The sequence below is a fragment of the Portunus trituberculatus genome, chromosome 39, assembly GCF_017591435.1.
Source record: "Portunus trituberculatus isolate SZX2019 chromosome 39, ASM1759143v1, whole genome shotgun sequence".
Lineage (NCBI taxonomy): Eukaryota > Metazoa > Arthropoda > Malacostraca > Decapoda > Portunidae > Portunus > Portunus trituberculatus.
Window position 1 is genome coordinate 3146390 of NC_059293.1, and position 26111 is coordinate 3172500.

The following is a 26111-nucleotide window of genomic DNA, read 5'->3' on the forward strand; positions in this document are numbered from 1 at the left end:
TTAAATTGATATCAATGTCCCCCTCACACGGTCAATTTTTCCATCAATTAATTGACGTCAATGAATTGATGGAAAAATTGATCGTGTGAGGGCCGCTTTAGGAATACGCTTCCGAGAAGGGTGTCACTCACCTTCCTCCTCCAGTGATCCGTCTGAGATCCAGCAGCCAGGGATGTGACTCTCAATATTCTTCTGCTCCTTGAGAACACCACTTGAGGAACAATAAAACCTCTTCATTAATTTCAGGAAGCTGCAAAATCTAATGGCAGTATAATAACTTCACAGTTCAATCAGCACTCAAACAAAGCAACAAACCTGAGGGGATGAATGAGGAGGAGGACTAAGAAAACAAAGCCAAGGTAGTGAGTGTAATAGAAGAAGTTGTAATGCCTCTGCCTGACCCAGCGAGTGGAGCTCACCCCCACCACCACCAGGATTAGTAGCATGGCCAACCCTGTTAGACCTGGAACTGCAAGGCACATCAGTCACCCCACGGCTTCTTCTCAAGGCAACACACTACCAACTGAGAGGTGATCCAAAACAGTTCACAGGAGGAAAGGACTATGGCATGAAGCACATCTTGTTCCCTGAAGATCATTATCACCAAAAGCACTGTTATGTAATCTCAGGCTCAAGTGACGGTTGGGTTCATGTTACTAAGAATTGTTTCCTATATCAGATTGGTGACGATCTTCCGTGCCTTCATTAGTACATAATCAAGTTTCCTTTGTTATAGAGAATAAAACAAATGTGGTCTACATACTGCAAAGTTCATTATAAATGCTATCAGCGTAAACCCTAATAACAGCTTTGGTAACATGTATGTAAACCACTGACAAAGAAGAGACGTAAGGGTGTAGAAGAGACGTAAGGCTGTGTTTACATCAGGAGAATCAAATCAATTCAGTTCATGAATAATCATTTGAATGGAGTAATTTTGAATCAACATAGTTCCAACCAACTGATTCAATGTGCGTTTACACCAAACCAATCGAATCGATTCAGTTATTTTCGGTGTAACCGTTTCAGTGTAACCAAGCGAATCGAGTCAAATCAAATCATACCGATTCATGGCGATTCAAAATCAATGATTGGTTTGGACCCATTTTCATCAGTGAAGGCGATTCAGCCGAGGAGTAAGCACTATGTCAGTGGACTTTCTAATAAATTTAGTAAGAGAATAACGTGCTATATATGATCCCAGTGATCCTGTGCGCCGAAATCATGTACATGTATTGTACTGAACCATAGCTAGAAGGAACTGTTGTAGCCTACGAATTTCTAAACAATGTTATTCTGCAAATAAGAAAAAACAAAATGATAACAGAAAGCGTTACGGACATGGTTTTACATTTTCTTTTGACAACTGTGGGGTGTATCGCTTACATTTGAAATGCGTGGTGTAACGTAATGGCCGGTCAGCCAGGCACCAGCCAGAGTCGGGGAGGGTGTAAACTTTCTTGTATTACCCTGTGCCTCTGATTTCGTTCACTAAATACTACGGTATAGAACGTCACAAAGTAAAAGTCAATATGACAAAATAATAGAACTAATATAGCTGTATTTGTTTTGATATCCTCCGTATACCGTTAAGCCTAAACAAAGAGTAAATGTGATAATATTTCTTCCGCTGTGAATGTATGTATCAGTGCATGGATCATTCTGTCCTTCCACTCGACAACACCTGGCGAGACGAAGTATTCTCTCAGTGTCACGAACTGACATGGCTTTTGCTGTAGGCCTAATACTTCTTGTTGGTGACAGGCACCACCACCATCTTGAATTATTCTGTGGTTGTCCTGAAGAAATTCTAAAACCTCTCCGGATTATTGACCAGATCTGGGAACAAATGTCCAAGGCTATCAAATTCAGGTCTTCTAGAATTAATAGCATGCACCCATATTCGTTGTCGACACCTACGCCTACGCTTCCTAAGCCACTGTAACACTGTATTTCTGCTAAAGCTAATACGTTCATACTTCCCGAAGGCTGCCTTGGTACTGAATCATCTGAATGATGTGAATCAGATCTGCTAAGACTCAGTTAGTTGGAACTATACAGATTCAGAATGACTCGATTCAAATGATTCTTCATGAATTGAATCGATTCGATTCGCTTGGTGTAAACGTACCCTGAGTCAGTGAGTCTGATCAACACATCATCAGTACCAAGGCAGCCTTCGAGGAGTATGGACGTACTGGCTGTTGCATAAATATCAGTGTTACTGTGGCTGAAGAAGCGTAGGCGTAGGCATCGACAATGGCAACGAATATGGATGCATACAATTAATTTTAGAAGACCTGAATTTGGGAGCTTTGGACATTTGTTCCAGATTTGGTCAATAATCAGAGAAGTTTTATGATTTCTTTAGGATAATCACAGAACAATTAAAGATGTTGGTGGAGTTGATCGAGTTCTCCATTAGGAAGCAGAACCGACTTGGTTCAACCTGAAGAAAGGTCCAATTCTGGCTGGTGCCTGGCTGACTGGCGGTCACGTATGTTACACATTTCATAAGTAGGTGATACACCCTACAGTTGCCAAGTAAAATTATGTAACCGTATCCATAATGCTTTCTGTTATAATTTGTTTTCAAAATAAGTGTACAGAATAATACTGACTAGTAATTCACAGGGTACAGCAATTTCTTCAATGGTTCAGTACAATACATGTAACTTCTACTGTAGTATAAGGAAAATAAGTAAATAAAAACTATACCATGCAAAGGTGAGTTACCTTTTGCATTTAATTTCTGTAGCAATATCCTTCTATAAAGCAGCAATTAATGGTATCACAATCTTGGTGCACAAGATCACTAGGATCATATATAGCACGTCGTTCTTGTGCTGAATTGATTAGGACGTCTATTAGCATGGTGCTTACTGCTCGGCTGATTTACCTTAGCTAATGAAAAAAAAAGGGTTCAAACTAATCATTGATTCTGAATTGCCATGAAGCGGCATGATTTGAATCAACTCGATTCTCCTGGTTTACATTGAAACTAGTGTGGCGAATCAATACGATTCATGAATCCTGTTGATTCTTCATGAATTGAATCGATTTGAGTCACTTGGTGTAAACGCACCTTTTTAGACCTTAACTATCCAGTCTACTACCTGATTCAATGCAATTTAAATGTTTAATTTCTAAAAACAGGAAACAAAAGCTGCCACATTTCTTACCTGTTGTGATAAAGAGTTGAATCGGATTCTGCAAGATGATGATAAGGATGAAAATATCAAATAATAACAATACCAATGGTGATAATGGTAACAATAATGATAACAATGACAACAATCTAAGTACGTATATATCTTTACATCGAATCACATTTCTGCATGGAAGTTATTATGCATGACAAGCAACTTGGTCCAGCAGGGCCAACTTGTATCAGCATGACCGAACAAGTGTCTGTCCTTCAGATAACACCTCAAACCTTTTGTTTCTCTCCTGATAATTTCATTAATTTCACTGCTTATTTAAATTGATTTTTATACAAATATGAGAGAGAGAGAGAGAGAGAGAGAGAGAGAGAGAGAGAGAGAGAGAGAGAGAGAGAGAGACTAAACCCCACAGTAATTTGGGAAAAAAAAACGAAAAAACCACCCCCAACTTTTTCAGCATTGACACACACACAAATGAAAATTCTCGGGTTGTTTTTCATCTTCCTAATAATACACTTTAACACTTTGATAATTTCCAGGGAAGAACATCAGGATCATTCTGGAACTAAACTCGGTTCACTCTCTTGCAATCTTTTCTCCATTTTTTTTATACCATGTGGGCTTTTCACAGGAATTTCTGGGTTAAAGGAGATACTTTTCTGGGGTAACTCCTATCTCAAAGCCCACCCGCTAGGAAACCGTTGCCCCGAGTGAGGAAGCCCAACCTACACTTGGACCGTGGAGCAGAAGCAGTTTAGCAGTCTGCTTCTTTCTGTTTTTTGCTCTTAGCCAGTCTCCTTTGCAAACAAGAAATAATAACATTTTTAATTCGTACTGCCTTGTGTGCCACACAGGATGTCGAGGAGACCATTCTTCATAGCTGTATTGTATGTAGAATTGGAGAGGGAATGGAGACGACTGATAGAGAGGATGTAGTAATAAGGCACGTAAGTGATAGAAGAAATTAAGGAGTGCATGCATAAGAGACTTCAAGAATTATAGTTTCCCACATAGAAGTATCACAGCTTAGAACGAACTTAATGAGACTGTATGTGCAAAAACAATCAATAAATATAAGACAAAGTTGGATGCAAAAAGAAACAGACACAGAACAGCACAAGCCAAAGAGTGACTCTTTTTCTGTATAACACAACTAAGTAAATATGTATTACCCACCACTCTAGCAATACTACTACTACTACTACTACTACTACTAATAATAATAATAATAATGAATGGATGAATAAATGAATAAATACATGAAAAATGAACAAATAAATAATAATTATAATACTACTACCAATAACAACAATATTACTACTCCATCTGTTGCTATACCAGGGTGGGTCACCAAGACAACACCCATACATGAGCACACTCACACTATCTCACCCACAAACATTCACTAGAACTGAATCACCACAATTTAGCAGTTTTAGCACCTCAGCCTTTAAAAGACAGCAGTGGCCCGCAGTGGCCATATGCAGGTAAGCAACGAATCCTTCAGAGTCATTTTAAGTGTGGAATGAACCCCAAAGCAGCTGTACAGATGTCAAGACTGAATGAACAATTACTAAAAGCAAATCAAATCAAATCCATACCTTGGTTCCACTGTGAGCAAGCATGGAAGTTCAGAGGCAAAGAAGACATTACAAGCATCTAAGCTGCACTAAAGGCATTGAAGGAGAACAACAGACTTTTCTGTTTTCTGTTCAGTGTGCGGTGTTCATAAAAAAAATAGATACTCTTGGGAGAATAAGAGCACAGCGTGGGATGAAATCCACACTCTGTCTTGTAATTACACTTTCTTTGAAGTTCATTTATATAAGGATAACATTTTCTTAATTTTATACCTTCTATAAATCTTTCCAAACTTTGATCTAAATGCTCATAAAAAGCATGACAGACAGACATACTGAGTGCTATTACCATTTTAGTATGTGAATCAAAACCTAGATAGCACCATTAAAGAATATTATGGGTGTAAACAAGCAGCTCCTGCACAAGGATACACTATATAGATCTGCTGCAGCAGTTTTGTCTCTTGGAGGAACTTATAAGATTCAGTGAATCAAGTGTGCACACAAATAGTCACCTGCTCATGAAGTGTGTGTTCTGAGAGTCACAGGAATGGAACTTGACACGGATTACACGTGTAGCAAGTATCAATTTCTTGTTGATAAATCTTTACCTTTGATTTTAGTTCCGTAAAAAAGTATTTCCGTTATTTCAATTGTCCGTTACAGAGTAAATCAACGCCTCACCTGATCTTTGAAGGCTGCCACATTGAGTTCCGGGTAGCGTCTGCTGAAGTGGCGGGAGAAATTGAAAGCATTGGACATGTGGGCGGCCGAGTGCACCACTGCAATACAGGGAAACACACGTCACTCACTCCTCTCCCTCCTTTACGACCTGGGACCTCAGTGGGCCTTTCTCCTAGTCTTGTTATCCTTGGTCAAAACCCTTGTTATGGAGAGAGAGAGAGAGAGAGAGAGAGAGAGAGAGAGAGAGAGAGAGAGAGAGAGAGAGAGAGAGAGAGAGAGAGAGAGAGAGAGAGAGAGAGAGAGAGAGAGAGAGAGAGAGAGAGAGAGAGAGAGAGAGAGAGAGAGAGAGAGAGAGAGAGAGAGAGAGAGAGAGAGAGAGAGAGAGAGAGAGAGAGAGAGAGAGAGAGAGAGAGAGAGAGAGAGAGAGAGAGAGAGAGAGAGAGAGAGAGAGAGAGAGAGAGAGAGAGAGAGAGAGAGAGAGAGAGAGAGAGAGAGAGAGAGAGAGAGAGAGAGAGAGAGAGAGAGAGAGAGAGAGAGAGAGAGAGAGAGAGAGAGAGAGAGAGAGAGAGAGAGAGAGAGAGAGAGAGAGAGAGAGAGAGAGAGAGAGAGAGAGAGAGAGAGAGAGAGAGAGAGAGAGAGAGAGAGAGAGAGAGAGAGAGAGAGAGAGAGAGAGAGAGAGAGAGAGAGAGAGAGAGAGAGAGAGAGAGAGAGAGAGAGAGAGAGAGAGAGAGAGAGAGAGAGAGAGAGAGAGAGAGAGAGAGAGAGAGACCCTGATCCTAAAATATTATAAGAAAATGATGAAATTTTCTAAGCAAGTCCATCCCACACACATTGACAAGTGTTTGAAGGTCCTGCCACAACTCCTACAAACACACTGGTGTAACAAAAACTAAATATGACAGAATCATGACTAAAGGGAAATAATAAATATAACTAAAAAAAAAAAAAAACCCTGCTAGGTGGACCAAGGTATCCCAGCATATTACAATATCACTGGTACTGTTAAAGCTAGACACACTTCCTCCTTGTATAGATCCTCTCGTATTTTTAGCAAGTCCATCTCAAATCACTTTCCTAGAGTGGCATGTGAAAAATTCTCCTTAAACTGATCTTTAAGTGTAGGATTCTGCGCCGTGCGACGTGGCTCACCTGAGCTTAGAATAACAGTGACGGCGATCATGACGTGAGTGGTCTTGGCGGTGTGGGTGAGTGGGTAAGTGAGGGAGGCCAGGCAGGTCCAGCCCGTGTAACAGTGAGTGAGACGTACCAGGCTGGTGGTGAGGGCACGGCACATAGGCACCACCAGGCAGCAACAGGACAGGTTCAGTACAGCAGCCGACCCTCTGGAGATGCACAGACCCACCTTCGTAAAGGAGAATGTGATTAATAATATGGATTTTGTGATAACACCTGGGTAAATCTTACCAATAGTACCACCATCAATAAAGTATGTACTTTTACCCCATCATTTCCCTGATCTTCATAACCTCCCTACTACAGGATGTTTTCTAAGTTATTTGGTCTAGAATACCTAGATACCACTTCCAGAGCTTGTCAGGGACACATTGCGGCCGTCCCATAAATAAAACCACAGGAAACGTATTGTGCATAAAGCACTTCATCACGAAAATGTGAGTATGTTACTGCTTCGTTAGAAGATGCTATTGGTAAAGTTGAAACTGTTTTGCTATTTAAATATGTCACAACTAATTTTTCTGCTACTCAAAGTACTTCTGTATTACGATTTAACAATAAATTTACATGAATATCAATACGTAGCCTTCGTACCTAGATGGGTAGAACTCTATCTAGGATCAAATGACGCCTCCAACCAAGACAGCTGGTAGAGAGTCCATTAAATGATTTGATGGTTGGCTAATGTGGCATCACCAAGCTCTCATAAACCACTGCCATAATACTCTTGAGCATATGCAGTCAGGATAGCAATCCAGAGAGAAGACCACAGCACAGGACAATTTTACAATTCAACACCTCAAAAACAGAAAGTCAATGAAAACCATACAGAATTTGACTACGAGAAGTGTTGAGAAGCCGTTTAATAGCATCAACAGAGTTCGGTAAGACAACTGCTTCAGGGAAATTATTCCAAATATTAATGACCAACAGTGAGAAGAAATATGCTAGAATATCAGTATTATAAAGAAGAACAAAAAGATTGAAGGAGTGACCTCTTGTGTCTCTGTTGTGATTTCTAACCAAAAAGTGAACTAGATTAGGAAAGAACCCTTTCAGAATGTTGAAAACCAAAATAAGATCAGCTCTGATCAACCTTCCTTTGATGGAGTAAAGACTTAATCTAGCGAGATGTTCACTATATGGCAAATCATGAAAACTGGCAATTTTCTTAGTCCACCTCCCCTGAACTTTTTCTAAAAGCCTCAGGTCGCCTGTATAACCAGCGAACCAAACCATAGAAGCAAAGTCCAAGATAGGGCGAATATGTGAAATGAAAACTGCGTTCATGAAATCAGATCTGTAAAAAGTACCCTTTAAGATACTGTATCCTTTGCCTCCAGCCTTGCCAATGATTTCTCTTTTTTTTTATATATATTTCTAATGTAAGAGGGAAAACCGGCCAAGGAAGAAAAAAAAAAAAAAAAAAAAAAAAAAGGCCCACTGAGGTGCCGGTCCCTAAAGAAGTTCAAAGAAATATGTATAGTCAGAAGGGGACTCCGAGGATGGTATAGGAGTCTTTTTTTTTTTTTTTTTGTCAAATCTACATTTTACATGAAGAATGTATGTGTAGATAGAAGCATGCAGGTTTGTGTGAAGGAAGAGAGTTGTCTTTAGAGGGCAAGCTGTGACTGTCCCCTTGTGTTGCAAGACACAAAGGGAAATGTTTAGTGAGGTCACAGCTGGCTTTAATGATAAGTTCACAGCACCCACTGAACCAGTGCTATTAGACCTCACTGGGAGTAATGAATGTTTCGGCAAGTGCCAACTGCCTCCTCCAAGTGCAAGTGAAACTTCAGGGAGGAATTCACCCTGACCCCAAGATCTTTGTAGTTATCTACATCTTGTAAGGCTTAGTTTCCAATAAAATATGGTAAAGGAGCAATAGTGCCCAAGAAATTCCAACAGAAGTTCATTCTGGCACATTTACCAACTGAGAAGGATAAACCCCACGAACTGCTAGTATTGTAAAGAGTGTTAATTTCTCTCAGCAACATACCATGATAAATGAAATGGTTAAACGTTAAAATTTCAATATCTAGGTATAATTTAAGATCATCAGATAACTGACAAAAAATTAAAATTTATATCTGAGACATGATTAATGCAAATGAGGAAAAGCAAGGGACCAACTACCGACCCTTGAGGAACACCACTACTGACATCCGCCTTACAACTGTCAATACCATGGACAACTACACTAGCCCCTTATTTATCAAGACCTCGTTTACCCAGATTTCGTTTCATCCAGACAGTGTCCAGATAATAATTTGATAATTTGAGTCCGGACGGGCAACAAATTAATTCAAACAACGCGCTCATCACGCACTTCCAGAAACGGCTGCGCCGCTGCAGCTGGCTGTTGTAAACAAGTCCGGCTGAGGCTAGTGAACACTGTGTATTGTTCCGTATCAGTGACCAAGTTTGTGCATTTTTCACTACCTTAGAACTTTTGATTATGTCTCTCAAGGATGTTAGGCATAAGTGAATGGCCCTAGCTGTGGCTTAAAAGCAGGAATTAATAAGAAAACTAAAGAAAGGAGCAAGAGTTGAGAGTGTAGGACATTAGTAAAACAAAAGACAAGCTGGTAGAATATTCTGCCAAGTACTTGTCGTGATCCGATCTGTTGCACAAATGTTGCACCATGTTGCATACTTCTCTGGCTACTGGTTATGGACACTCCAATCAAATTTTCCTCCTTTACTTAAATTATTACCACTAATACATACACATCCAATACGTCTCCGACAATGAACACCTTTCAAATATATAATTTATGAATACCACACATGAAAATGACAGCGAACTTCAAACACAAACAAACACGTAAATTTGCTCACCAAAGATTGTTTTCTCCCCGTGACAATATATCATATATATTTGCGTTACAAAGATCTACTCAATTAGTTCAAATATAACACTCAATGAAATATATAGGTCTTACATCGATGTACTCATTAAACCTCATATGCCGCTCATAAGTAATATATCTGCGTTACTGCGACTTCCTCCTAAATTCACACATATCCGCATCACGGCGATTTACTCATAATACTCAAGATATTGATGCCAGAAATACATTATACAGACACGACACTTACTCGATACGGCGATGTTCTCATAGCACTCACAACACAACGGAACGATATGCCACGACCACCACAACTACTTCTATAACCATTACATAACCAAATATCAAAATATCAAATGTAGACACCCTATCGTTATTCCTCCATCATTCTAATATTAATTACTGAATTACTTGTTTTCAATACTGCATTACAACTTCTAAACTCCACTTACTGGTACGAGATTCCGTCCCGCGGCCTCTCCCTGGGCCGCGGGAGATCTCCAGTCTTCCTCCCTTGCTATAATCTCTGCTGCTCTCTAATAATAATTATCCTTCTCTCTCAATATTCTTGCTTATGTAGTCCAGGATGCCCCACGTGCATGACCCGCCCCATAGGCGTGTCCATATATATAATCTTACCACTCAGAATCGAACAGGGGCGGAATCTTACCACTCAGAACAACAAGGCGGAGTTTGGGGTCAGAACAACAGGGGCGGAGTTTGGGGTACGAGGGGAAATACGATGGCCAGGTCAAGTGTAGTCTGTCCCCTCCTTCGTACACAGTGCTCAAACAAAACATATTTGTCTCTGTCACCCGCCCCACTCACGCGGTCAAAGTTTAAAACCTTTTTCCTTTAGGTCCGTCTGCTTGAGCCTAACAACAACTTTGCTGGTTTATATATTTTCTCTATTACATATATTTCAATTCTTCTTTCTCCATCGTCATGTATGCAGGTATACCATACCACATACTGTGTGGATACATCATCAAGTAAAAGTGGTAAAGGTGCACCAAGAAGAACTTTAAGGAACAGAAAAGATGCTGAATTTGATGCCGCCCTTATGAAGAGGTATGTGTAGCAGCGATCGGTGGGGATCAATGTCCGTGGCATTGAAATCCTTGCAGTAGCTAGGAAGCTGGCACAGAAATTCATATAGAGAATTTTAAGGAGAACGATGAGTGGCTGTGGTGATTCCGCAATCGACACTAGCTTTTCAATGGTACTGTGCAGGGTGAAGCTGGTGATGCGAACACAGCCACTACTGGATGATACGGCTGCATGTTGGGGTAGTATACTTACTGTACTTCACGTATATGATATTTTTTTTTTCTTATTTTCCGTGCGCTCGGCTAGTACTGTTAGGTTAGCTTTAGTGTTAGGTTAACTTAGATTAAGTTTGTTTTGGTTCAGTTGGTAAGGGAAACTGAAAGGCGGGTTCACACGTGCCAACTTGCGACTGAAATTTTACGTCAGTAGAGTTTTTGACTCCTCTCTTCTAGTTGGAAAATGTCACACGTAGCGACTGGAAAGTATTGACAAGTTGGTGCCTTGGCAGGAAGTGAATGCAAACAAACAGCTACCCGCCAAAATGTCTTCCTCCAGTGACGATGCTGAAGCTGTGGTTGCTCTTCTTTTAGCGTACCGGAAGAGTCAACAGAAAAGAAAATGCCCGTGAATACGTCCCTGGCTTAGTAGAAGGAAAGAAAGGAGTGTCTGCCACACTGTAAATTAGCCTACATTTCTCATAAGAAAATTGTTAATCTTAAGAAGACTATGCACACTTGCAATCAAATTAAATCCTGACAAGTCTTCAGTCCTCACCTCCAACAACACCCTGCATTGAGGGAAACAGTTCTTGTAGAGTGGCAGCTATTTCGTCGAACGACGATTTGCTCAAGCTTTCTTTTACTGTATAAAGGTGTGTTCACACATGCCAATTTGCGATTGAAATTTTACATATGTACAGTTTCCAAGTCAAAATCAGTGCTAAGCGACTGTTTTTAGTAGATTTGAGACTTTATTTACGTCGTGACGTCACGGAGTAATCTTTGAAAATGTGGTCTCCAAATATAGAGAAGATGATGCTAAAGTTGGTAAGGAAAAAACAATAAAAACATCTGGAACCCCAGAAATGAATTATACAGTAAAAAAAAGCTTGCGCAAATCGTCATTTGACGAAATAGTTACCACTCTACAAGAGCCGTTTCCCTCAATGCAGGGTGTTGTTGGAGGTGAGGATTGAAGACTCGTCAGGATTTAATTTGATCGCAAGCATGCATAGAATTCTTAAGATTAACAACTTTCTTATGAGAAATGTAAGCTAATTTAGAGTGTGGTAGACATTCCTTTCTTTCCTTCTACTTAGCCAGGGACGTATCCACAGGCATTTTCTTTTCTGTTGACTCTTCCGGTATGCCAAAGAAGAGCAATCACCGCTTCAGCATCGTCACTGGAGGAAGACATCTTGGCGGGTAGCTGTTTGTTTACATTCACTTCCCGCTACGGCGCCAACTAGTCAATACTTTCCAGGCGCTACGTGTGACACTTTCCGATTAGAAGGGATGAGTCGGAAACTCTGTGTACGTAAAATTTCAGTAGCAAATTGGCACATGTAAACTCGCCTTAATTATTTTCTAGGGTCCCAGATATGTTCTTTTCCCTCACTAACTCTAACATCTTCCTCTCTATACCTAAAGGCCACATTTTCAAAGCATGCTCCGTGACGTCATGATGTAAATAAAGTCGCAAGTCGACTAACAAGACCAACATGTTGGTCTTCTTTCACGACTGCTTTCTCCAGTTGCTAGGCACCGATTTTGATTCGGAAACTCTACCGGCGTAAAGTGTCAGTCGCAAATTGGCACGTCTGAACCTACCTTAAAGCAGACAAACAATTACGAAAGGATTTCGACATGCACGTTAGTAAACCCGTATTGTGGACGGACACCACCGCGGTAGTGCAATATACACGGAATACGGAAAGGCATTTCAAAGCGTTTGTGGCTAACCGGATGGCAATCATCCACAAGTCACTAAACCTGATCAGTGGCGGCATGTAAGGTCTGCCTTGAACTCAGCTGACGATGTGAGCCGTGGACTACCTGGAGAGGAGCCTTGCAGAGAAAACAGGTGGGTTCAAGGGGCACCTTTCTTATCACTGCAAGAAGACAGATGATCAACACACCCTTTAGACATCCCTAAACTAGCGGATGAAGATTCAGAGGTGAAAATTGAAAGCATAGCTTTGGTGACAAACTGTGGCCCATGAAGGGATTTACTAGAGAAGCTGTGGACTAAATACTCGTCCTGGGGGCGGCTAGTAAAAGGTATAGCCTGGATCAGACGATTTATCAAGTGAAAGTTTCCAAGATTAGGAAGAAAACATACCCAAGACCAAACACTGAGGAAATGAAAGAAACAAAACTGGTTATCCTCAAAGCCACTCAGAAGAGAGCTCTCCCCTAAGAGTTGGAGAGGGTGAGGTGTGACAAACCTATTCAGGTCAGTGCCTTATGTCGCTAGAACCCAACTTATGTAATGACGGCTTATTAAGAGTAAGAGATCTGTTGAAATGTGCATCCTTACACCCAGATCAGAAAAACCCAATCTTACTGCAGAGGGACAAGAGGATTACATAATTCATTGGCAGAGATGTACATACAACGAAAGTTGGACATGCCGCACGAGAACACTCTCTTTCTGCAATACGTGAGGTCTTCTGGATACTCCAAGTGCCGTAAGCTACTCATCGCATACTTCTCACTTATGTGACTTATCCCTGAAACAACTGGAAACCTGCACACCAGTGTGAAGCTGACCTACCAGAAGATTGGATTCAATTGTCCAAGAGGAACCCCACTGCGCATGCGGTTGGACATGGGGATGAACATAGCCTGAGCCTGCGAGCTGCGAGAAGCCGTATCCCTATGAAATGATGATGTCCAGAGGAAGTTGTGAATGGAAGGCCAATCACTTCATTCTCGGAAGACCCGAAAGACCTGGATGTCTTGACGTCACTGCATATGATGAAAATGCAGACAGACAGCCTACGTGCTGGAAAGAACTGGACCATGGCAGAAGCTTATAGATGAAGATGGGTACATGTACAACTTGCAGAACAATTCTGGACAGGAAGGACACGAGAATACCTGCCCACACTTCGTTTCAGACAAACACTTACGTAGACTACTGAGTTGGGGATGCTGTTATCATCACTGATAGTCCGCTGCCTAGGAGTCAATGGATGCTGAGGAGTTACAAGTATTCCCAGACGACGATGGCATAGTATGGAGTGTTCAAGTGAGAACACAAAACTCGGAGTTGGTGAGACCAATAAAGAAGCTTTGTTGGCTGGAGGGAGTCGTAAGGAACGTGACAAAAACAGAATGATTTCGGACAAAGAGTCCGGCAGGGGGAGTATTATCGCCGCATGCAAAGCGCCTCTGCGACAATAAAGAAACACGAAAACTAGCATAAGTAAAACATATGTTAATTAAGGTTTTAATGCCAAGAGCCAAAACTGAAATTAATACGCCATTAGAGTACAGTGAAATAACGAACAAGGGTAGAGACAAGCCTGATTAATGGTAGGGCAAAGGAGAGATGTGAGTATGTTTACAGTGGAAATCGCTGAGCCTTTGGGGAGAGCGTCAACACGTGCCTCCCTTTTACGAAGGGTCAACAGGTTATCCTGTCTACTCTTGTGTGTGGTACTCGGGCACCATCACAACAGAAGAGAAGGACAGAAGAGAGCAGGGTGTGATAGGAGTAACATCGTCACCTGGCGTTCTTCTGCAAAACAGTTACACACACACACACACACACACACACACACACACACACACACACACACACACACACACACACACACACACACACACACACACACACACACACACACACACACACACACACACACACACACACACACACACACACACACACACACACACACACACACACACACACACACACACACACACACACACACACACACACACACACACACACACACACACACACACACACACACACACACACACACACACACACACACACACACACACACACACACACACATATATATATATATATATATATATATATATATATATATATACACACACACACACACACACACACACACACACACACACACACACACACACACACACACACACACACACACACACACACACACACACACACACACCATATTAATACTAGAGTTCACCTACCACCAACAGGACCCGCAACACATGAGTGTGGCGAAGATACTCTGTGTCATTGATTGAGTGAATATGTGGAATTAATTTGCGCTATATTCTTACTTTATTTTTATTTTTTTTTAATTTTTACGTAGGGAAGAGGGCCAGCCAAGGGCACAAAAAAAGAAAGTTAGAAAAAAGCCCACTTGAGCGCTGGCTCTCCAAAGAGTACAAAAAGTGCCAAAACCGTCAGCCAGAATATAATATTTAGCATGTAAAAGATCTTTGGATTAAGTAGTGGTAAGCACGACAGCAGTCATTGTTTGGAGGTGTTGGAGGGGGATTGGGTGTGACGGGGTAAGGGACCTTTCCCCCATCCCTGCACTCTACCAAATAATGATGCCCAGTCGGGTACCACTGTCTACTAGATGTAATTAATATGTAGTGTATCATAGTGTTGTCATGGCTTTCTCTTGTTACCGACAGGTTTTGACTGAATAAAATTCAACACATTCGGGTCAACGTGAAGGGTTTCCCTATCCTGACAATGTAATTGAAACCGGTTTATGGGTGGCGGTAACAAAGAGGATATCACAATGGCCTATGATACACAGAGCACGGGCCATGGTTCTTGGTGCGAAACCAAGAACACTATCACACACAAGCTGCCCGCGTTCTTGCTATGCTAGGCAAACAGCCCAGCAACCAAGACCAGGCCTAATCAAAACAAACCAGAACAAAACTTTGCCACTTATACCTCAATCTGTTCTTCGTGCTGGAATTGCATTTACACTTACTGTTGAAGAAAAGGGAGAAGAAACTAGAGAAGAACCGAGAGGTGCGCGATGGCAACTTTGGAGTCGGGGATAGTACGCAGAACGAGGAACAAATCCGTACACACTGGTTACGGTGCATTCCCAGTGCGGCTCAGTAACCTTGTGTGTGCAATGTAACGTGGCACAGCTAACAAGGGAAAAAAAAAAAAAAAAATGGAAGAAGAGAAACACCGTATGGTTTTATGAGACACCACTAAGTCTTTATAGAAACATTTTGAAAGAACAAAGACTTATATGTGTTGCTCTCTCATGAAATTATTAAAAAAACTCAAATAAATACTGAAATGAATGAGTGAATGAATGAATAACAAATGACTAGTCTAGTTTCTCCCTCCTCCTCCTCCTCCTCCTCCTCCTCCTCCTCCTCCTCCTCCTCTCTCTCTTACAGTTACAGCATGGAAAACCCAAGAAAATATCAAGTGTTTTTACTGGATTATGTTGGGTGCAGTGGATATTACGTATTGAAACATTAGAGAACAAAGATCCCAGCCACCCAGTGTTGAGTGACACGGGACACCAAACACGCAGCCCACAACTGGGCGTCGACGTGAGGTGGGGACACGAACACGGTCTGTCCTCCAAGGTGACTGACGGCTGGCTGGGGGCGAGCCAAGTGTCACTGTCAAGGTATGGTGACACGTGTAAGCCATTGACAATCTTAACGGTTTGACTATATTGTACTCCATCACACCAACAGTTACTGTGCCACGGTAGTTCAGCCACTTAAGGACACAGGGACAAGGTAACTCTGTGGCAAACTCTGGAAATCCTTACCTGCTTCTGTACAGCATCTTCATCTTTAGCTATGACGAATTAATTTAAGAGGGAGGTTTCAAGACATTTATCGCATCATTTTGGCTAACTCTCGGCGCTGTTCAGGAACTGGTATCTAAGTGGGAATTTTTATTTAATTGTTTTTGTTGCACTAGGCCAGTTTTCCCCTCCTACATAAAAAAAAGAAAAAAGTGAAAAAAAAAAAAAAACATGGCTTCACTCGCTGACTAGTGTACGTACTCTAATCTTGCTCGAAAGTGTGCAGCAAATCCAAGTTATTGATAAGGTTAGATTTAGAAAAGAGATGGAAGGAACCAGTGATCAGAATGAGTGGTAGAAGAATTGAAAGATCTGGAAATTAAGTTGTTGATATTGAATCATAGGGGAGCATTTAAAGGAATTCATGAATGAGGATGAGAGGCGAACAAAATGTAGACAAGTTTCATGCAAGGACTGCCACGAGTGGACCTGATGGTTTCTTGCAGCTTCCTCCTATGTCCTTATGTTCATGTTATTATGCCGTATTTCTATAAAAACCACTACTTATCTCACACCGAATTATCCTAATTGAAATAAAATAAGTTTTTTTTTTGGGAGGTCAGAATGAAGTAACTTTGCTGCTCGCTTTAAAACAAGGCATGCAGGAAAAGTTAGGAAGAACAAGTATCACGAGAAAGCATCAGTTACAGGTAGTGTTTGTATCTTCTAGCGTTCTCAAGCGGCAAAATGATCGTGACAGACTTGATGGCATAAAGAATAACAGTGTTTGCATGCAGGATGACGTACGCTGGCCTGTGTAAATATCTGCATATCACTGTGAGGTTCAAAATAATTTTTAGTGTAATAAATTTGCCGCGACAAATGACTACAAACAATAAATCATGAGCAGCTGACATTAAAAGTACGGGTGAATTGTATGAATTTTTTTTTCAGTAACATCACAGTGACGACTAGTACTACAGATAGTTTTAATATTATTCTTTCTGTTAATTTCTGTTCATGATTTGCTCCACTGGTATATTGGAAGCATACGGCAAGCATTTCCACTGAAGCTACAAACAAAATATAAAACAAAGGTCTATTATGAAACATTGTAGAGTCTTGTAAATGTTTTTAATTTTAGAGATGATTCCTCTTCTTAAAGATGTATTTTCATTGATATTTCAGAACACTCGATACACTGCCTTAAAACTATCGACTTCTTGAAAAAAGAGCCCCAGTAACTTCCACTACAGTGTGCTCAAACTAGTTGAAGTAATACAGTGAAATGTTTGAGACTGTATGTATACTGTCAGATAACAAACAAATGACGGTGATCTGTGTAGCTGTCTCGTGTCTTTCACCCACTTCAGCAGCCTCCTAATTTTCTTATGTTCTAGAAATCTTTTTACTGCAAGTTTAGCACACGGAAGGAGAAGCAAAAATATATCGGCTCTCATTTTTCCTCATATCATGGAAATCTTCTGCAACAAGTCAAACGATACGAAATACCTACTCAGAAACAGAAACAGATTAGAAGACTCATTTTTCCTCTTAGGTTTCTGAAATCGTGTCCTACAACAAGTTTAATACACGAAAGAACAAGTGAAAAGTATTACCAGCTCTCACTCTTCGTCTTATGGTTTAGAAATTTTAAGTTAACCCCTTCAGTACTGAAACGCATTTTTCCTTGAGTTTTGGGTGTGATTAGACGATTTTATTCACATTACGAAGGCTCTATGGAGGTCAGAAGAATAATGCCAGGGCCTTCACCATTTTAATCCTCCACATAAGTTTCTGAAGATGTTTAAAATCACTATAATAACAAGCAGAATAAATATGAAGACGTGTCCTGGTACTGAAGGGGTTAAACACAGAAAGGACAAGCTAACAGTATTATCAGTTCTGGAGTCCACATCCTTCTAAAACACAAGAAGAGACGAGGATAGACGTGGAGAGGTGTCAGTACTGCAGGCTCAGAGTATGTAGGTCTTACTCACCCCTAGCATGCGGCGGAGATAAAAGTACTGTGGCTGTCTTTTGTAGTGCATGTAGTCTGCGTAGAATGCGAAGCTGCAGGCCGTTGTCCACACAATCTGCAGAACACCATTACACATTAGCATTGCGCCAACAACAACTTTGCTAAACTGTTTTACACTTCAGCATATTCACACACTGTTGCTCCCTATTAGAGTATTGCTAAGAGGGATGAATACGTGTAGGGGACAGTAATGAGTGACACTATTCATGAGAGAGAGAGAGAGAGAGAGAGAGAGAGAGAGAGAGAGAGAGAGAGAGAGAGAGAGAGAGAGAGAGAGAGAGAGAGAGAGAATACAACACACGTCCCAATATGATCTTTTGCTTTTGGGAATATAAATATACAACAAAACAACAATCCATGTTTCCTTTACAATCCTGCAGCAAATGTGATGATCCTTGTATAACCAGACCATGCAGGAGGAATGCTGGACAAGTGAAGCCTCCCATAAAAATGCTAATGTCCAGCTGTCGTCGGCTTTCACTCACCGAACCTTCACTTTCCTTACTCTGCATGTCCTAGGTAGCGCAACTGGTGGAACACGGTACTCTAAATCCTGCCAGCCTTGGAGATGTACTAACTGATCATTAACTGTCAGCTTCTTCTAGGGAACTGTTCTTTTAGTTTTTTTTGTGCTCAGTTTTCGCTCCAGCGCTGCTTCTGGACTCCCTGTTGCCGAGGTGCTTCCTGCATTACTCATCATTGAACTCCCTCTAACTCTAACTCTTCAGCTTATTCTGTTAATGTTCTTTCAGTGAAGTTTCTCCGATCAGTCATAACTTCCCTGTACTAAGCGATAATTTCCGTGTCTGGCATTACTTGGAAGCAGAGGTATACGCCTAGTATACCTTCACGGTGTTGAGGGATAAAGTCAGGAAAACTTCGTAAGTGGCGCTGAAAAGCATCCTCATTGCGTTATTCAGATGTGGAGCCGCCAACTGGCTGGAGAGAGAGAGAGAGAGAGAGAGAGAGAGAGAGAGAGAGAGAGAGAGAGAGAGAGAGAGAGAGAGAGAGAGAGAGAGAGAGAGAGAGAGAGAGAAAAGTCTGTGTATGGTAATGCGAAGGATAAGAGAGAGCGCGGTGGTGACTTGAGCCTGACCAGCCAGGGCTAAATGGATGGCAGACAGGGAAACACGTAGTAGAGTCAAAGGCTTTCTCATAAAAAAAGTAAGTGTATGGAGTCTCGCATAACTTCTACAGACAGTCCAGAGGCAAAGAACAGAATGCTGTGATGGTGAAGGCGTCTTAGATCCGATGTGGAGGTAGATGAGTGACGCTGCTTGAGTTATACCTACGGATCACAAAACACGCGAATCTCTCCCTACATACCAAGTGTAACAAGGTGATAACGTACAGGGACGCTTTGTACTACTAAAGTCATTTATATTGTTGACATCTGTTATCTATCAAGGCTCGTACACACCATCAACCACAGCTCGATAGGCATTGCCCGCAAGCAGACTGCGTCCGCGGCACAATTTTTTTAATTTTTTTATACAGGACGGGAAATTTGACCAAGGGCAACGAAAGCAATTAAACAGAAAGGCATAAATGTAGCGCTGACCATACGGTGTTGGTCTGGCCCAGTCAGGCCTGAACAATAGTCACAGGGAGCGATGATTCGTCACGGGCAGTGTTTGGTGATTTCACACAGCTATCAAAACAGGCACTTGTCCATATTCTAGCGAGCGCAAGCGGTAAGCCAGTCAACGGGCAAACCTCCCGCTTGTGCTCGACGGCATAGCTCGTTCGTCTGGACGTGGTTTTAGAGGTATGGCGGCAGCAGCAGCAGCAGCAGCAGCAGCAGCAGCAGCAACAGCAGCAACAGTAGTAGTATAGTAGTAGTAGTAGTAGTGAATAATAAGTGCATTTACTTTGGAATTCAAACATTAGTAATTCCTCGTTAAAGTTTGATTGTTCCTGCAAGGCGTATGTATGGATGTATCTCATCACTGATCGTGGTGGGCACACGAGTGGACACTATGAGCCACACCCTACAGTCTACACTCACACCTATAGGATAAAAGTGGGTTAATTATGTAAAATTGAGCCGTTCAAGGCAATTGGAGTTGTATCACAGGTTTGATCGTTACCACATGCTGCTTCCATGCAAGTGACGAAAGCTATACATGGCTGGTGCCAGTCACCTGTGTCTACATTCCCAAGTGCCATCACTGCCGCTGACGAGGAGCCATTCGGACAGAGAGAAGAGAAAATGTAATCAGGGAATTGAATAAAGGGAAATCATACCTTTTCAACACGCACCTTTTTTTTTTTTGGAGCAGATTTTAAGTGTGACCATGTTTCCAGTAATAGTTGATCAAAGCAAAGCAAAGCAAACAAACAAACAAGAAAACAACAATCACGAAAACTCAACTAATCGTCTTTGCGGCCTCTGAAGACAGTCCTGATTTTAAGAACACAGCTTCCTCTTATACCTCTCCCTGTGTTTCACTGTTTGATCTGCTGCAGTCTTTGACGAGACAGCCAGACGTTACCCTACGGAACGAGCTCAGAGCTCATTATTTCCGATCTTCGTATAGGCCTGAGACCAGGCACACACCACACACCGGGACAACAAGGTCACAACTCGATTTACATCCCGTACCTACTCACTGCTAGGTGAACAGGAGCTACACGTGAAAGGAGACACACCCAAATATCTCCAACCGGCCGGGGAATCGAACTCCGGTCCTCTGGCTTGTGAAGCCAGCGCTCTAATCACTGAGCTACCGGGCGTGTGTCTGTGTGTGTACACACACATGACAAGAAGTCGTGTAGTATTGTACAATAATTCAAAATTTTTAGTTAGAAAGGATTTTCTTTTGGATGACGCCGAGAACTTTTAGGATAATTCTTGTATTCAAACATTTTCCAGCACTTTTTTTTTTTTTTAACATTACTATCTTGCTCAGTATCTTGTTCAGTGTTTTGAATAGAAAGCAGCCACTTGAAGCTTTCTCCACGGTCTCTGTTTCCACCCGGACTTCTAGTGGTTTGCCTCGGGTGGTTCGTAACGCTTCAGTGCTTCATCGGCCACCGACACCAACTGTTACTCGTACCAGCACAAGACTACTGTGTAACCTTTATTCTCTGGCCTGCTGGTGGTTCGGCGCTTTCTTCTGTCATACTGTAGTGCTTTCTTGGCATCACTTGGCAGTGTGCGTTCCGTCACTCCACTGATGAGAGGAAACCGCAAAAGCAGTCATGAACATTAGAGAAGTTAAATGATTGATTGCCTCAAACACTTGGTGCCGCAACATCGCTACTTTCTTTTAAAACAACGAAAACTACGGTAAAATGAAATAATATCAATATAATTGGTTAAAAAGTAACTAAAATTGTAGTAATATATGTCAAAGTAACGAAAATTATGGTAAAGGAAAGCCAGAACGAAAACAACAAAATCGTGGGGAAAACGAAACAAAAAACAAACAAAAAACAAAAACAAAACAAAAGAAAAAATGAAAAGACATCGAGTTGTATAGGTTTGGGCAGGCAAGGCAAATTGTAAAAGCAGTTATCAAAACGTTAGATGAATAAAGTCCTACTATATCCTGTGTTTCATTACCACCTCACTCCCACTCCCTTGAAAGCAAGCCGAATCAAACACTGAACACAGAACTTGCAGATTGTAGAGGTGATGATCACGATGCACTTCTTGCTTCCATTGTGTTCAGCGGCTTCCTGCAATCTCTACGTTTCTGATCCACCAGTAATTTACTAATAGCCAGTTTTTAGCATGAGTAACAGGAGATTAAGGCCCGAAAGACTCAGGGAAACCATTTACACCGGAGAAGAGCCACTGTGTTCCGCGACCTCCTACAATCTTCACTCCGAACTATAGAGAATCTTTCAATAGTTTCTTTTTTGTATTGAGGATGTCAGCGTGAAGGGACGGAACACTGAAGGAAAACATTATACACGAGGAGAAAATTTCGTTGTTTATCGTTTCCCAGCAAGATTTATTTCCCTCCCTGTTTAGTGGGAGGTTACTGCTGTGGTTGGGGCGCCGAGGGGGGGGGGTTCACCTGGTTAACGTTCTTTAGATGCGGTGGATACCGCTACTAAAACCAAAGAACTTTAACTCATATTTGCCAAGAGACTACCAATCGTCAGGTTTTGCAATGAGACTGTCAGCTGATCAAGGGACAACAGGCTCAGGAAAAGCATTAAACACGGGAGAATATTCCCCTGTGCTTAGAGCTTCCCTGGATTCTTCTAATATGTAAAAGGGACATTTGTTTATGGAAAAAAAAGACCCATTGAGGTGTCAGTTCTGATTCTGCTAATTTTGATAATTGTCATCTTTTTGTAATGAGTGTCAGCATAAACAGACTAAAACGGAAAATATCAACACTGACTGGGATGAATGGATAAAAATGTTGCTCTGTAAGATGAGATATAAATTTCAAAGACGAGGTTGACAGCTATGTAAGGGAGGGAATAAATAATGAAGGAGTCAAATCAAAAGCAAGTCATTCAAATTTCCCGGTGTTTGTTGCTTCACTCTGCTTCTGTGAGCTGCCTAAGAACACTTCCGGTCTAGTTGAAGTGACACGGGTTTAAGGATGTTTCTGTTATTCTAGTGACGTGCTAGCAAGTTTTCTGCATTATCAACTAGGCAAATTTTTAAAGAACCCGCTTTATCGTCTCTGTGGTCTTTGAAAATGGTCGCGGTGAGAGTTGGAAGCATTTCTGAATATGGTGCTCTCCGTATTCTGAGACACTTTGCTCTCTCACCATCACTGCTTTCCAAAGGCTCCAGTTGAAGATAATAATATTTTTAAGAATATTTCTATGGTTCTCGTAATAGATTGCCAAGATTTCTAGTTTGTTATAAGGAGAAACTCTTGAAAACCCGGCTAGTTGTCTCTGTGGCCTTTGAAAATTGTCGTAGTGAGAGGGGAAGGAGTTTCTGAATACGAGGTTGTACGAAGGAAAAGCAAATACTGGAGGGAATAATGCATTTTACTCAACTCCCTCTGACCATAACTATATTGTAAAACTTCCACGCCTTCCACTACTATGAAATGACTGTAGCTAATGTTATACTGGTTCTTAAAGGTGTTTTTATGATTCTAGTGACATTAACGACATTTCCGCATTATTACCCGAAAAAAAACACACACTATACATATAATAAATCATGTGGCTCTTGGAAACAGTGATGGTAAGAGAGCAAGGCAACTCATAATACGGGCCCTTTAGTTGTCATGAGTCGGTCTTGTTGCGGCGAGCGGGCGAGGGTCCGGTCGAGCTGGTGAAATGTGGGCACTGATTATAGTATTGCTTCACTCGTTAAACTCTTACTCACTCACTCACTCTCTCTCTCTCTCTCTCTCTCTCTCTCTCTCAAGACATGAAAAACTTGAGAAGTTAAAGAAACAAAGAAAAAAAAAACGCTAGAAAGGACAACAGAATATTCAAATACGCAGTAACAAGGAAAAGTAAGCACATTCTCTCTCTCTCTCTCTCTCTCTCTCTCTCTCTCTCTCTCTCTCTCTCTCTCTCTCTCTCTCTCTCTTGTATGAATTCTTCTCTTCCCGAGCCTGTCATAAAACTCAAAAACAGCATTCGCATGAATTGAACTATTCAAGATAAGGTTTCTTTCTCCTCCTCGTCTTACAAAGCGAATGTGCTCCAGCCTATCGCTCCTCCAAACACATCAACATTTCATTATCTCAAACACTCGCAACGTGCAATCTCTTCCTCTGCTCCTTTACTCTCTTTCTCTCTTTTCTAGTTTTCCATCTTCCTGTTTAAACTAAGTACTAACACCTATACCAAGTCATGCTTAGTGCAGGTGTCGAGTGAGTGGGTGAGAGAAGGACTAACTGTTTGACTAACTGACTTCTTGGCGGCAAAACAACGTCAGGGTCAATCTTTGAGTGCTGGCTGACAAGAAGCGCAAAATCTCGTATCGTTGTTTCAAGTTCGCCAGGCTCACATGACGCAGTGTTTGGCGGCGTGGGTGTTGTGGCTAATGACGGGGTGGTGTTGGTGTGTTGATCCAGGCGCCGCTTTATCTCGGTGACGTCACGGCGCGGCCAGCTGGAGGGCGCCCGCCACCCTGTCTCCCTTCCTCCTTCACTCGCACGCACTACGCTAGCTAATTGCATCTCTCTCCCTCTCTCTCTCTCTCTCTCTCTCTCTCTCTCTCTCTCTCTCTCTCTGGCGACGTCAACACATTAGCCACTCATGCAACTCACTTCTCTGCTCGCTTTCACTTAATTTTTAGAATAAAACATGCGTCTTTTTCCTCAGCGGAGTCGTAATGACAGGATGACTCTCTTCACTTCAACAAGGGACGTCAAAAAATGCAGGTTCCTTTAGTCACGGAGCAAGTTAGGACGCGTACAGATGAATACAACCTACACGATGTTTTCACTGCCAAATGATCCTCCCTCGTCATAAAAGCGACCACGGTTACAGAAAGAAACAAAAGAATAAAAATGAGATCATATAGTAATGATTTTTATATTTTCTAAGTAGTTATATCCAGAAAAGTCTTTGCTGGATATAGAAAAGTATTTATGCAACAGTGTATTAAGATAAGTCAAAATAATGAGATAAAAAATGTTGATGAGTGGAGTAAAGTTAGCAAGAGCATGGCAAGAGGAGAGGCGTGTGTATGACGGCTTAGAGAGGAGGTCAGATGAATGTAAGGATGATGACAGCAGATGGTGGATCAGTTTTAAAGTTTTCTGGAGCTTTCTTGTGTGGGTTAACAGGCCTTTCGCTGCGGCCTTGTCTCCAAATGTTGTGAATAGTGACCTACTCTATCTCTTCCTTTGTTGACATGATCTTAACTTGCAACACAGCTATTGTACTAAGCTTGAAGAGAAAACCGAGTAGATAGAGACTTAATATCAGGCTGGGCAGTGTAAAAAATATCAGTTAACGTCAGGATAAAAAAGAATATTAGTTAATGTCAGGCTGAGAAACGAAAAGTATCAGTGAATATCAGAATAAGAAGGAAAGAATATCAGTTAGTATCAGATTAAGGAGGAAGTAATATCAGTTAGTATCGGACAATAAATAAGGAACATATATTAATATTAATCTGAGAAAGAAAGATAAAGTTAATATCAGTCTGAAAAATAGTTAATGCTAAGCTAAAACTTAAGGAAATTATGCCCTACCTTGTTAATATAAAAAAAGGAACATCAAAGTCGATATCAAAGGAAAAATAACAAGAAAATAAAAACTAATGGTGAGTTTTGTCCATGTGTTGTAAGACCTCACGTAGAGTTCTGTTTACACACCTGGTGACTTAAGGCCAACCCTTCCTTCCTGCCTGCCGCAGTGCGTTGCTCCGGGAAGGCAGGAAGGTGGGTCTGTGGGCCTCTGTTCCGCCCCGCCTCCACCCCGCTCCGTGTCCTACGCCCCGTGCCCCGAGTCCCGTGCTCCGGCAAACCGCCCTCACCAGCAGCCTACCGCATCCCACCTTACTCCCCCCCTCCTCTCTCTCTCTCTCTCTCTCTCTCTCTCTCTCTGAGTAACAAACATGAAGATCTTTTAATCTCATTCAGTAACACAGAGAGAGAGAGAGAGAGAGAGAGAGAGAGAGAGAGAGAGAGAGAGAGAGAGAGAGAGAGAGAGAGAGAGAGAGAGATTGTCAAAGTAGGCTCATAAGTTGTGATGGTTTCATCATATCACGTGCGCGTGGGCACTTGGGTTCCCGGAGGCGCGCGCACACACACACACACACACACACACACACACACACACACACACACACACACCTTTTTTTGTCCGTTTCATCACACCTATCCACACAGACACACATATACACGC

The 26111-nt window shown here is 41.7% G+C and overlaps 1 protein-coding gene across 5 annotated transcripts in view; it reads right to left on the reverse strand.

Moving 5' to 3' along the window:
* LOC123515519 (NADPH oxidase 4-like) overlaps positions 1-26111 on the reverse strand; it is a 162144-nt gene that overhangs the window by 93533 nt on the left and 42500 nt on the right. For 4 of the 5 annotated variants that reach the window (XM_045274206.1, XM_045274207.1, XM_045274204.1 and 1 more), the window contains exons 3-8: positions 18274-18369; positions 6578-6791; positions 5429-5526; positions 3183-3210; positions 316-469; positions 132-211 (exon numbers count right to left, since the gene is read on the reverse strand). In XM_045274206.1, coding sequence (XP_045130141.1) covers positions 132-211; positions 316-469; positions 3183-3210; positions 5429-5526; positions 6578-6791; positions 18274-18369 — 670 coding nt within the window. The remainder of the gene's footprint in view (positions 1-131; positions 212-315; positions 470-3182; positions 3211-5428; positions 5527-6577; positions 6792-18273; positions 18370-26111) is intronic. The other variant, XM_045274209.1, reaches the window with a different exon arrangement.